Below are 15,100 nucleotides of genomic sequence, written 5' to 3'. Positions count from 1 at the left end.
ATCCGGGGTTACTTCCTTTCTTTGTCTTTTACTCGCACTAGGACCAGCTTGAGAGTCACTGCACCCCTGTTGCACAAAAAACTGTCCAGAGAGGTCTGTTTCTGGCATCTCTTTAAGAATTGCCTGAAGTGGGACAAGGTTTTGTCACTGAATTCTATCGTGTTTCTCACTTTCTTTGCCAAAGGGCTTGCACTATGAACTTTCTTTGGGCCCATGGTGGCTTATTTCACAGCCGCACTCTATAAACAACCACAAAAAACAATGGATTATAACGAAATGTTTGGATGAATGTGTAGAGTGATGCTCACTCACCGAGAGACACAGCCAGACCGACTCACGCATGCAGTAGTATGGCGGGCAGATGCGTCCAATATGGCCAATTTCCGAGTTGCCAGCTGAAATCCAGGATAGAATTTCAGCCAAAAAAGCGGCCGAAATCCAATTTGGCTGACATCTGCACAGGCTGATAACCGGGGATCCACTGTACAGTACAGTGGACCCTCAACTAATGGTGGCATTAAGTAACAGCAATTTCGTCTAATGGCGCTTTTTGGCATAAAAAAAGTCTCTACCAACGACGTTCATCCAGAACATGTCCATGTGCTGGGAGCACGACCTGAGCAGGCCCAGCCACTCCAAGACTCAGTGTGCCATTGTTTACAAGCTGTTGCGGTTGGTTTCCATGTGTGCCTCCCATATATTTTTCTATTATTCCACTGTTTTTAGTGCTTGTAACCACTAAATAAGCCACCATGGGCCCCAAGAAAGCTTCTAGTGCCAAGCCTGTGTTAAAAAGGATGAGAATTATGATGGAAATGAAGGAGATCATTGAAAAATACGAGAGTGGAGTCCATATGGCTGAGTTGGAAAGGCAATACAACAAATCACATTCAACCATCAGTACTATATTGGCTAACAGACAGGCAATCAAGGAAGCTGTTGCTGTGAAAAGTTCAAGTATGTTTTCAAAACGGAGACCACAAATAATTAAAGAGGTAGAGAGACTGTTATTGGTATGGATAAACGAAAAACAATTATCAGGTGATAGTGTTTCTCAGTCTATAATTTGTGAAAAGGCAAGGAAGTTGCATGATGATCTCATTAAGAAAATGCCTCAAAATAGTGCTGCTGCTGATGAATTTAAGGCCAGCAAAGGCTGGTTTGAGAGATTTAATATTCAATGTGGTAAGGCATGGTGAGGCAGCCAGTGGTGACCAAAAATGCGGCTGAAAAATATGTGAAGGACTTTAAGGAATACACAGAGACTGAAAACTTAAAACCTGAACAAGTGTTTAATTGTGACGAAACAGGCCTGTTTTGGAAGAAAATGCCAAACAGGACTTACATTACTCAGGAGGAAAAGGCACTCCCAGGACATAAGCCTATGAAAGATAGGCTGACATTAATGTTGCGTAGTAATGCTAGTGGCGATTGCAAAGTGAAGCCTTTATTGGTGTATCACTCTGATACTCCCAGTGTGTTCAAGAAAAACAATATCGTCAAGGGTAATTTGTGTGTGCTGTGGAGATCAAACAGTAAGGCATGAGTCACTAGGGAATTTTTCTTGGACTGGTTTTATGGTGTGTTTGGCCCCACTGTGAAAAATTACCTCCAGGAAAAGAAATTGTCACTCAAGCGCCTCCTGGTAGTGGATGATGCTTCTGCTCATCCTCACAACTTGCAAGAGGAAATTGCAGGGAAGTTTGGTTTCATTAAGGTGAAGTTTTTGCCTCCTAATACAACTCCTCTCCTCCAGCCCATGGACCACCAGGTCATTTCAAACTTCAAAAAACTCTACACAAAAGCAGTGTTTCAAAAGTGCTTTGAAGAGACCTCAGACATTCAATTGACCCTAAGAGAGTTTTGGAAAGGTCACTTCAATATCCTCAGTTGTGTAAACCTTATAGGTAAGGCTTGGGAGGGAGTGACTAAGAGGACCTTGAACTCTGCTTGGAGGAAACTGGCCAGAATGTGTAGAAGAGAGGGATTTTGAAGGGTTTGGGGCTAACCCTCAGGAGGCTATGCCAGTAGTGAAAGCTATTGTGTCATTGGGGAAGTCCTTGGGGTTGGAGGTTTGTGACGAGGATGTGGGAGAGTTGGTGCCGAATGATGAGGAAGAACTAACCACTGCAGACCTGCAAGAGCTTCAGGTGCAACAGCAACAGATCACATCTCAGGAATGCTCTACAGAGCAGGATGAAGAAAGAGGGAGGAAGATGACTTCGTCAAGGATTAGGGAAATGCGTTCAATGTTTACGAAGGTGTAAGCATTTATCGAAGAATTTTATCCTGTCACAGAATTTGCAAGCCGCATTGGCAACATGTACAATGACACTCTCATGTCCCATTTTAGGGAAATCCTAAGGGCATGTGAGAAACAGAGCTCTCTGGACAGATATTTTGTGCGACAGGGGTCCAGTGACTCTCAAGCTGGTCCTAGTGGCATTAAAAAACCAAGAAGGGAGGTAACCCCACCAAAAGACTTGGTACCTGAAGTCTTTATGGAAGGGGATTCTCCTTCCAAGCAATAGACAATCCTGAATCTCCCCTGCTGCTGGCACATCACTCATCAACAACTCCACAATAAAGGTAAGAGGCATTTGCAATCGTGTCATTACGATTTCTTAAGTCATGTTGACGGCAGTGAAGGGACTTGAGCTAGAGTTCGTCACGGCCACGCTAGCTGGAGATTCGTCTGTAAAAACTTGCATTTGTGGTCACAGTGGTGCCTGTGCTAACCTTCCTATGGTGTAGAAATATACCTAGTTGGATGAATCTTATTGTGGCTAGCTGGTCTAGTGGCTAACGCGACGGGCTGGAGTTTTGAGACTCTATGACCGCGGGTTCAATCCCGGCCGGGGGTATGGATTATTTTTTATTTTGCATGTCCCATTTGTTCTGGTGTAAGGAATAATATATTTCATGTAAAAAAAAAAAAATCAGACTTTGGGGTGTCAGGAACGGATTAATTCTATTTCCATTATTTCTTATGCGGAAAATTAATTCGACCAACGGCAAATTCGACTAATGGCAAGCTCTCTGGAACGGATTAATGCCGTTGGTTGAGGGTCTACTGTACACACATTACTAACATTAAGGCATTTTCATCCCTAGCTTATAATGAGTGGTGAATATATTTATTGTAGAAAGTCTGAATAAATGAAGAATGGATATAACTGAAACTGATGCATTAATGAAATGCTGTCAAGCAAAATGCTGCAAAGCGAAGCGCTATAAAGCAGGGCCTGCCTGGACTGTATTTGGCAGTGGACATGCACTGGTGTCTATTGCTAAGATAAGACTTTAGGTATGCAAGCATATAACTTTAGAAATTTTAGTTTATAGGATGAGTTAAGAAACATACTTTGATGGTTTGGATATTGAGAATTCAAAATACAAAAAAAATGAGTAAAAATGGAAAACGTCCCATGATGGATTAAAAAACTTAAGAGCAGGTTAGAATAGCATGTAACTTAATTACTTTAAAAGAGAAACGAATTTCGAGCGCCTTTGTAATCCATCAAGTCACATTCCTCAAGAATGTGATTAAGATATGATGAGGGTCCTTGGAATTTAATTCCCTTTCAAACTGTTTAAGATTCATATTAACCCTTTGATTGTTTCAGTCGTATATATACGTCTTATGAGCCAGTGTTTCGGACGTATATATACTGTATATTCAATAATTCTAGCGGCTTCAAATCAAGCAGGAGAAAGCTGGTAGGCCCACATGTGAGAGAATGGGTCTGTGTGGTCAGTTTGCACTGTATAAAAAAATCCTGCAGCACGCAGTGCATAATGAGAAAAAAAAACTCCGACCGTGTTTTTGGATTAAAATGCTGACTTTGAGGTGTACTTTTGTATAGTATTTATGGTTGTATTCTCGTTTTCTTGGTCTCATTTGATAGAATGGAAAACATATTACAGAAATAGAGATGATTTTGATTAGTTTCATGATGAAATTGAGCTCAAAGTAGCGGAAATGTTCGATTTTTACCAATGTTCAAGAGTAAGCAAATCACACCACACGTCCAATACACGTCAACTGGGGAGTCTAATGTTCTTTCACTAGTGCACTGATATTATTTATACCAGTTTTACAATAATGCAGCAGTCTGCATAACAGTAAATCTTCTATTTTTTGTGTGAATAAAAAATAAAAATAGAAAGGAAGAGTAATATAAGAGGGGCCTAGAGATGAGACTAATGAACAGATGATATGTTATTTTAGTGCCAAGAATGTCTACACTGTTTATTCTGATCCTCATTTTGAAATTGGCATTTTTTTAATTTACATGAAATTGGCCAAATTGCCAATTTCTGACCACTTTATTTGGTAGTTGAAATTGGTAAATGGGTGGTTTCTTGTACTCAATTGATAGAAAAAATGTAGTCTAAAGAAATAGCTATGAGTTTGGTCAAATGGAACAATGGAATTGGCCGAAAATAGGGCTCAAAGTCAGCGAAATCGCCGATGCGTATATATCGCCGAGATCGCTAACTTCGAGGGAGTGTAATTCCATAAGTTTTCAATCAAATTTCGTACTTTTGTTGTCATTACCATCGGGAAAAGATTCTCTATCATTTCATAAGAAAAAATAGTTTTTTTTTTTTTTCCAAAAATTTCTCAACATAGAATGAGTTTCAGAAAGGGGCTTGCGACAGTCAGAGGGTTAAGATATCACTTTTTTCTTGTGATCTTGCCGAATTAGAAGATTACTGAATATTTACATGGGACTGCTTAGACACTCTTCAACATCACAATGATAGGCAACTCACCAACAATAGCCATGACTACAGGAGATTCCCGTGATGGTATCTGCTCCAGAAATGGAAAAATGTCATCCATAACCAACCACTTGTCAAGATATTCCAGTATTTTGCCCACACATACTAGACAGTTGACTCTGATCTGTAAACGTTAAATTATGTTAACTAAAATGTGGTTATCCAAAATGTAAAAAAAATATGGAGAATAAGATACTATACCAACAATCTTACTTGGTTTTCCACTGGCTAAGAAAATTGCTCTAATCTGTTGTTGTTATGGGGCAGCAAATGTGGGGAAAAGTTATGGCAAATTGTTTGAATTAAAAGTACTGTGCTTGAAGAATTTTATAACTGTATGCCACAACCAATCCAGTCTATAATTGTTAAAATTAAATTATTTCCTTTACAGATGCAGTAAAGGTGGCTGATATGTATGATACTATACTACTACTCATGATTCCTTGCCTGATGTCAGTAACTATCAGAAACCCTAAGTGCCATATGTGAATACTAAAGGAAAGCCAAAGCTTAGATATCTAGCTAATTCAAATTCATATATTATTTCTTTTGTGGTACAAAAATAATGTAGATTACATGTAGTAAAATACTGGAATCACAAAAGAAACCCATGAGTATGCAAAACAATTTTGGCAAACTAATCCTAATGCTAAAAGATTACTTAGGAATTAGACATAGACTATTAAATGGTATTAAATGGTACACTTTCAGAAGTATGACTTATTATTTTGAACTGATTCAATGATTTTCTGTTTTGGGGAGTGATTGAATTGAGATGGTAAAGATACAGAAAGTTACTTGGTTACAGTAGAAATATAATGGAACAATATGTACAACCAATCTTCTATGGGTGTTGAAGGAAGATGGAAGAAGAACACGATGAGCAGGTTTTGTGTGACACAGCTGTATCAATTATGTTAGGGAGAACAGGTGCTATTTAACAATAGCCTTTTGGAATCTCAACAAAGTCTTACCAGGCATTTTATACATGTGAGACACATCTTGGGGTATGCAGCACCAGTGTGGAACCCACACCTGAGAAAGAATGTTAAAAAACTGGACAAAGTGCATAAGTCCACAATAAGGCTTGTTCCTGAGTTAAGGGGCATGAGCTATGAGGAGGAGTGGCTAATGGAATAGAATCTAGTGACACTGGAGAACAGAAGAAGCAAGGGAGACCTGATAACAACATACAAGGTACTCAGAGGAATTGATAGGGCAAACAGGAACAGGCTGTTTGAGAGATGATAAATGGGAACTCAGGGAATAAGCTGGACATTAAAGACACAGATGAGTCACAAGGATGTCAGAAATTATTTCTTCAGTCTCAGGATGGTTGGAAAGTGGAATAAGCTCGGTGAAAAAGTGATTGAGGTAGGCACCATACATTGTTTTAAGAGCAGGTATGATAGAACCAACAAGGCTTGGAGTGAATCTGGTAAGCAGCAAGTTGAGAGGCAGGGCCAGGAGCTAATATGCAATCCCTACAGCCAATGCAAGCAAGTACACATAGATGAGTATATACATACATACATATATGCATAAGTGCATACACCTGTGACCAGATTTGAGGGTTATCTATCCTCATAAAACCAGCCTGGGGCTAGTCTTCCTTGCTGACTACCTGTTTGGCCAGGCTCTTGAAGTTGACAAATTAAAAAAAAATTACGTTAGTTTATTACCAAATACATTGGTATTTTGTGTATTTTTTATGTACCAATATACAGTCTCTGCAAAAAAAAAACTTTGCTGCAAAAAAAATTAAAAACATAAAACAATTTAATGAGCTTTATTTGGGAATATACTGTAGTGGCAGGAGGCTCCATTGTGCATTAAAGTGCTGGTGCCATGAATATGGTAATGAGTGAAAAGTTTATCATCAAGGACTTGTAAATATTTCTCCCCATTTATCATATCACCCTTGGGCAGGAAATAATGGTCATCATGGTCACTGTTATTGCTAAAACACTTCCAAGCCATGACCTTGGCAGGGTTTGTTGATAGTTTTGATTGTGAAGCAAGGATCAAACCTCGATGAGCTACATGAATGATGAGCCCACCCAGAGACATTCCTGATGAAACAAAAAATTTATTTATCACTAAACATGATGTTCCTCCAATCATCTATCATCCCCAATCATTATGCTTGCCATGAAAGCAAGGTGTTCTTTGCACATTCTCTCAGAGATAGGGGGTTTCTTGCCAGCACTATGACATGGCATCCTCAGATACTTTTTCAGTAAGAATACAGCCACTTCTCCCAGGACATCAGGATGTTTATTTTTTAATTCCTGAACAGTAATTGTAAGGTTTAGCCTAGCTTACCCCTTCTGAAGAGTGTCAGTGCATGAGCTGGTCTTCAGGGGCCTCCTAGGCCCTCTCTTCTAATGGAAGTGGTACCATGAGACAAGTTTCTTACAGCTTTGTTGAGGTTCCAGATACACTCTGAAGTGCATCCCAACATGTCTGCAATATTCTTCACAGGACTCCCTCATTCAGGAGTAATGATAAGAGTCTTATCCTCCATACAAAGCCTATACCAACTCATTATTATTTACAGAAACAGCTTTAGATGGTGAAAAAAGTAGACAATCATACAGGCCAAAAGGAATGAATTACAAGTGTAACATCTCCATCTACTATGGGCTGTGGGTTACTAAGAAAGTGCCATACTACTACGTCATGTTATCAGAGTTAGGGTGCTGCCAGGCGTATGACTATTTCTAATTAATTTTCTTTACCTGGTTGGAAATATGAAATATTGTTTGTTGCTCAATCACTGGCAAACTTTTTTGCATTTAATTGCAAAGATTTCTTTTGCAGAGGCTATAAGCAAGAACTTATAATTTTTGGTAGAGATTTGTTAAGAATTATGGATAAAATATCTACATTCTATAGTAATAACCATCTCTGTTGCCTGCATACTGGACGTGTCCATAGGTGAGGTACAGGACAGTGGTAGCTCATGCCATGCCCTCCCTCACGCAACTATCCAAACCACTACTTTTCAACACTTTATACCCAACCACATTAACTCTCACCAAAACAATGAGGGAGTAGTGAGCATATGTAAAGAGTCTTGGATTAGATATGATGAGTGAGAAAGAGTGAGAAAGAGAGGGAGGCAATCCAGCTGCTGCCTGCCCCTATACCTGTCATTCCATTCCTCCCATACCAAACACTCAATCACAGCACTGAGAAAGTGTACAGTATATGTAAAGAGTATTGCATTAGATATATGTACGTAAAGAGTATTGCATTAGATACCAATGTATAATGTTTTGGAATACAGTGGTCCCTCGCTTTTCGTAATTAATCCGTTCCTGGAGGTGCTACTATTATCGAAATCTACGATTTTTTTAATCAATTTTCCCCATAAGAAATAATGTAAATACAATTAATCCGTTCCTGACACCCAGAAGTATCAACAATTTTTTTTTACCTTAAAGATAGATTTACATGCACAAAAAAATGAACATTCAACATGACAGTTACCTTTATTGAAGGCTGTTGTTGATGAATGGAAGACAGGGAGGAGGAGAGAGGGAAGAGAGGTTATTGTTTGGAAGGGGAATCCCCCTCCATAGTGGCTAACGCGACGGGCTGGAGTTTTGAGACTCTATGACCGCGGGTTCAATCCCGGCCGGGGGTATGGTTTATTTGCAATCGTGTCATTACGATTTCTTGAGTCATGTTGACGGCAGTGAAGGGACTCGAGCTAGAGTTCGTCACGGCCATGCTAGCTGGAGATTCGTCTGTAAAAACTTGCATTTGTGGTCACAGAGGTGCCTGTGCTAACTTTCCTATGGTGTAGAAATATACCTAGTTGGATGAATCTTATTGTGGCTAGCTGGTCTAGTGGCTAACGCGACGGGCTGGAGTTTTGAGGATAGGTTGGATAAATGCATGAGTGAGAGGGGTTGGATTTGAGTGGGACTTGCATATCAGAGCTTATTTCTTGGGTAGCATTGAAAATTGGGTTGGGCAAATGTTTTGTTAGTGGGATGAATTGTAAAGGACCTGCCTAGTATGGGCCAACAGGCCTGCTGCAGTGTTCCTCATTTCTTATGTTCTTATGGCTCTAGGTCACTTCAGGGGTCACTTACCTAGCTTAAATATAGATTTACATGCAGAAAAGAATGCCAAATAAATGTAAAGCACTAATAAAATGTATAAATGAACATTGGTAATAGGGGTAGTTGATGAGTGGAACGGTCTGCCTTGTAGGGTGATCGAAGCTAAAACATTGGGTAGTTTCAAATTTAGGTTGGATAAATACATTAGTGAGAGGGGTTGGGTTTGAATCGGTCTTGCACATGAGTAAATAGGTTTATCAAAGCTTATTGCTTGGGTATAGCAGTTATGCTGTTAGTGGGTTGGATTTGTGAAGGACCGGCCTAGTATGGGCCAACAGGCCTATTGCAGTGTTCCTCCTTTCTTATGTTCTAAAAGCTATGGCTTGGGAAGTTTCAAATTTAGGCTGGATAAATACGTACATGAGTGAGAGGGGTTGGATTTGAGTCGGACTTGCACCTGAGCTTATTGCTTGGGTAGCATTTGTTCTGTTAGTCGGTTGGATTTGTGAAGGACCTGCCTAGTATGGGCCAGCAGACCTGTTGCAGCGTTCCTACTTTCTTAAGTTCTTATATTCTTGAGAAAATGGTATGGTGATACCGACAAGATGTGGAAAAAGACACTTATATACAGTTCAGGACATTTATTAAAGGAAACGTTTTGCCACGAGTGGCTTTTTCAGTCCTAATACAGAGAAAACTAAGAAAACGCATATATATAGTGGCAGGAGTCAGGTGAAGTGACGCATGGGTAGAGGTGGTAGTAGTAGTAGTGGAACTAAGGAGGTGAGGTTAGAGAGGGACCTGCTGACATCATGTAACAGCAGTTCCCAGGATGGGTAATATCTTCTTGATAAGTAATTTTGAAATACTGTAACTACCGGATTTTTCCTTTATAGTGTTACTGACAGTGATTAGTGCAGCTTCAGTGCATTTTCTCCGTCTTAAGTCGTCTTCTTTAATCACTAATTTAGCTTCATTGAATTTCATGAGGTGTCCAACATCGTCCCTATGTTGAACACACGCATTTTTGCAGTCATCATTTCTGCAAGCATTTTTGTGTTCTGCGATCCTAATGTCCAGAGATCTGGCTGTTTCCCCTACATATATAAATCTAAAAACATTTAACTAAATAAAAAAATAAATAATTCACCCTAGGTAGTAGGTTGGTACACAGCAACAACCCAGGGAAGTACTAAAGTCCTGCCAAGTGAGTGTAAAACGGAAGCCTGTAATTGTTTTATATGATGGTAGGATTGCTGGTGTCTTTTTTGTCTCATAAACATGCAAGATTTCAGGTACGTCTTGCTACTTCTGCTTACACTGAGGTCACACTACACATGTACAAGCATATATATACACACAACCCTCTGGGTTTTCTGCTATTTTCTTTCTAGTTCTTGTTCTTGTTTATTTCCTCTTATCTCCATGGGGAAGTGGAACAGAATTCTTCCTCCGTAAGCCATGCGTGTTGTAAGAGGCGACTAAAATGCCGGGAGCAAGGGGCTAGTAATCTCTTCTCCTGTATAAATTTTCTTTTTGGGCCACCCTGCCTCGGTGGGATATGGCCGGTTTGTTGAAAGAAGAAAGAAGAAGGATTGCTGGTGTCTTTTTTGTCTCATAAACATGCAAGATTTCAAGTACGTCTTGCTACTCCTACTTACACTTAGGTTACACTACACATACATGTATAAGCATATATATACACACACACCTCTCTGGGTTTTCTTCTATTTTCTTACTAGTTCTTCTTCTTGTTTATTTCCTCTTATCTCTATGGGGAAGTGGAACAGAATTCTTCCTCTGTAAGCCATGCATGTTGTAAGAGACTAACATGCCGAGAGCAAGGGGCTAGTAATCCCTTCTCCTGTATACATTACTAAAGTTAAAAAGAGAAACTTTCGTTTTTTTTTTTGGGCCGCCCTGCCTCAGTGGGATACGGCCAGTTTGTTGAAAGTAGAAGACCTAGTATTAGAATAGTGTGTTTCCTTCTTTAACTCACTCTACCTTGGTGAGAAATAAGGAATGGGGGAAAAAGAAATTAAAAAAAAAATCAATAAAAATATCTTTCACATTTTTTTCAGTTGGCACTGCATATTACAGTACAGATAAAGAATACAATACAGAATGTATATTTCCTACTTACTGAGAGATATCCAGTTCCCAGACAAAGCTTTTTAATTTTGGGAAGAAGAGCATTTTTCATGGCATGGTTTTCTACTAGCTGTGCACATGCTGGTATGACACTTAAGCATAACTCTTGAATCTGTTGTGTGTCACATTCCAAGGCACGATACAGCAGAGGTAAGACATCACTTCTCACATCATCACCTGGAGTTTTTACAAGTAGTAACTCCATCTTTTGCATCAACTGCAACATTATCTGCCGATACAAAAAATATGCTATCATCAAAAAGTTGATGAGAGTGTAAAAGATCTTGCTGTCTTACTGGCTGAAAATCTTTTTACCATTTCACTGCATCATGCATCACCTGGTTAGTTTCCAACAAGTGCCAGTTCTCCAGGGAAAAATTAAAAGTGCTCAATAACTTCATTATTGCTTTTTTTTTTTGTTAACACACTGGCTGTCTCTTACCAAGGTAGGGTGACCTGAAAAAGAAACATTTTCACCATCATTTACATTACCACTATCGTGCCAGAGGCACACAGATATGACAGTTCAAATGATCTTCCAAACAGCAAATATCCCCACCTTTCATATAGAGTGCAGGCACTGTACATCCCACCTCCAGGATTCCTTTTTTTTTTTTTTTGTATTACAACAGCTGTCTCCTACCAAGGCAGGGTAACCCAAAGAAAAAAATGCATTCAACAACATTCACTCAATCCCCATCTTTACAAAGACATCACAATCAGTTGACCCCTCCGACTGCAATATCCCTACCCCTCCTTCACAGTGCAAGCACTGCCCTGTCTACCCATGATGATTTTCTTCAAACTGCTTGTTATCTCTAGGCTGGACTAATGCTGTACACTAACAGCTCTTTTCAAGACAGGTGAAATTAAAGACTGCAGAATATACAGAGAACTTTCATGGCACATATAAGTATGATAAAGCACTTAAATTATTGGGAATGGTTGAAGTCCCTTGATTTGTACTCCCTGAAATGCAGGCGAGAAAGATACATGATAATACTAGACACTTGGAAAATCCTAGAGACTAGTCCCAAATCTGCACATGAAAATCACTCCCTACAAAAGCAAAAGACTTGGCAGGAGATGCAACATCCCCCCAATGAAAAGCAGGGGCACCACGAGTACGCCAAGAAACAACACACTACGTGTCAAAGGTCCAAGACTATTCAACTGCTTCCCAGCATACATAAGAGGAATTACCAATAGACCCCTGGCTGTCTTCAAGAAGGCACTGGACAGGCACCTAATGTGAAGGAACTGGTTAGATAAGTATACTTTCCTGCATGATAATAAACACATGATAACAAAGAGTGGTACTTATCTTGTAACAGCATGATTTTCAGCAGCCTCTCCATGAAATTGCCTTCATATCTGTTGTAGTAGTGTCCATAATGGCTGTTGAGTAGTGAATAAAATATTACAATTTGCCCCAAAGGAGCATATATCCAGCATTTCACAACTGACTGAAATGCGTAGTGGTACTCACTGGTTTTATAATAATAATACGTATCTTTATTTACTATAAGTACTTGTACATGATATACGGCCTAGCTGACATCAATGATATACATGTACTACTAATTAGAAAGCCACTTGTTATGCTGAGCATTTCAGGCATATTAGGTCAGTTTTGCGACCCACACCAGTCGGCTAACACCCAGGTACCCATTTTGAACTGATGGGTGAACAGGGACAGCAGGTGTCTTATGGAAACATGTCCCTAATATTTTCCAGCCGTACTGGAGGAGATTTGAATCCCGCACCTCAGTGTGTGAGCTGAGTGCGCTAGTGATCGAGCTACAGGACTTAAAGCCTGTAGATGATGCCTAGAATAGGGCAGCCCTAATCAACTCGTGTCTACCTATGGACTACAGTACTTCTTTGGCGATACAAGTGAGATTAAGACTTACCTAGCTCATGTAACAGGAGCATATGGCAATGACAGAGCCATTAAGGCTGAGAATGATGTCTTGAGTAGGCTGCTACAGTTGCATAGTTATATTGTCCTTACTCATAACGCCTCAGTCTTTAGTAACACCATTCGATTCACAATAGGGTGATATTTTGTCCCTTTGGTTAGGACTGAGTGCATGCCACGGTGTCACATGCTAACTTACACTTTATCGTAATTTATACTGTGGATTACTACACTCGCATTTGTTTTTAACACTAGTTTTCCTAGTCAAGATTGACAGTATTTCAGAGTTTATCATACAATCATTATTTTCTTTGTTCTCAGTGGGAGATTTGTGATGTATTCACGCTCTCATGTTTGAATTCAACCTAGTTTGCCGTCCTGCCTGGCACCCTCAACCCTTGTCCCACAAAGGAAAATGCTGAACTCAGCTTTATATACCTTCCTTGCTACACATTGTGACAAGGATTAACACAAGAGGGTCGTTTCCCTGTCATTTAGCTGTGGGCTAATAGTTATAACACCCCTGACTTGTAGACTAAGTGGGGTGCAGGCTTTCCCTTAATTTTTTCAAATTCAAATGTTTATTTCCTTGTAGAAGCTCACAATATGTGGTTTATGTGTTACAAAGAAGGCCAGTAGTATGCTTTGGCATTTTGGGCAGACTAATACTTTTTTCCTCAGTGCCAAACAAGGGAAAGAAATGAGCATTTAAACATGGCTGACCGGCATCCACACACCAGCTACTGCCAGACGTACAACTAGTGAAGTGAAATTCTCATCTTTACTGACGTTCATCTGTTGACAGTAGCATCATATATGTACCATCATCATATCACCTGTACCAGTGCTAACGAGAGGGAAACACAGGAGACATCGTCAAATCAACAGTACAAAACTCCAAGGTTATAGGACGGTTATCCCTCAGTGCCAGTCGTGGGAAAGAAGTGAATAGGTAAATAGGTGAATATTCAGCTGACCAGTGTACAGTGAGAGAATCATAGCAGGAAACGCCAAATATATCTATTAGCTCAAGGAAAGTCAGGTTGTAGGTGGCGTTTACTTCCCTCAGTGTTTTAAAAATGGCCGAGTCAGCAGACCAGGTCAGGAGTCAACAACACGACACAACCCCCGATAAATGGAACTGAGGGGAATTTGGAAGGATAAAATCATTGATTAAACCTTTCTGGTCTACCAGAATGGAAAGGAGTTAGAAGTTAATAGGTGAAGCCGGACTGTGAAGTGAGGTGGGAAGGGGAGTGTGTAATAAGGGGTTAACTGAAAGGGATTTGTGAAGTTAAGGGAAAAGTGAGCAGTGAAGAGGGTTTTGAAGAAGAAAATTTGCTAGTAATTCAGTGGTGATTGGTAAAGCAGATACTAAATGTACTAGGTGACTGGAAAAGAGAAATAAATATTATTGTATATGAGTAAAAGAGCGAAGAGTGAAAATGGCAGGCATTAGGGGGGTACAGGCTGCCATAATTATATTTATCTTTCTTCTTCAATTCCATGAAGAAAGAAATCAGTCATCGGGGCTGGAAAAGGTGAATGGAGTAACAGCGCCCTGGACAGTAAAAGACCAACAGTTGCCATCCTACCAGAAAAGTAAATGTCACTATCGCCGCAAGGTATGGCAACACCGCATACCCAAACAAAAACAGTGGCACACAGCTCTTATTGTAGCGCTCTTAAGTGGTAATATCCGAATTAATCCAGGACCTCAAACTATTGTGCAGAGGCAAAACAGACAGATAAATGACGGTGATAATGACGGTCTAGTAGCTAGGAATGATAACCTTAACTCCATATGTAATGCATACATAGGTCAATGTGAGACAATACAGCCATTATTATCTCAAACACTACCAAACAGGTGCATACACTGTACTAAAGTATGCATGAAAAACAGAAAAGGCACCTTATGTAAAATGTGTAAGGGGTGGGTGCATGATGGATGTATGTACAATTATAGCAATGGTGCCAGAATTCATTTTGTGTGTAACAAATGCACTTTGGCACAGTTACTCTTTAGCAATGATGACATTGATTTACCTAATTTTAATACAAATGACCCATTGTCATATATTGATGATTATAATTGTTTTATGAAAACAGGCCTTCACTTTATTCATGTCAATGCAAGATCACTTCTTCCTAAATTGGCAGA

At 39.7% G+C, this 15,100-nt stretch overlaps 1 protein-coding gene across 1 annotated transcript in view; it reads right to left on the bottom strand.

Annotated features, from left to right (window-relative positions):
• LOC128688915 (SCY1-like protein 2) overlaps positions 1 to 15,100 on the bottom strand; it is a 158,639-nt gene that overhangs the window by 52,927 nt on the left and 90,612 nt on the right. Inside the window, exons 10-11 of the mRNA XM_053776967.2 lie at positions 11,008 to 11,244; positions 4,780 to 4,912 (exon numbers count right to left, since the gene is read on the bottom strand). Of these exons, the coding sequence (XP_053632942.1) occupies positions 4,780 to 4,912; positions 11,008 to 11,244 (370 nt within the window). The remainder of the gene's footprint in view (positions 1 to 4,779; positions 4,913 to 11,007; positions 11,245 to 15,100) is intronic.

The sequence above is a fragment of the Cherax quadricarinatus genome, chromosome 16 (assembly GCF_038502225.1).
Source record: "Cherax quadricarinatus isolate ZL_2023a chromosome 16, ASM3850222v1, whole genome shotgun sequence".
Lineage (NCBI taxonomy): Eukaryota > Metazoa > Arthropoda > Malacostraca > Decapoda > Parastacidae > Cherax > Cherax quadricarinatus.
Note: the sequence above shows the minus strand (reverse complement) of the source record. Positions and strands in the feature narration are given on the sequence as shown.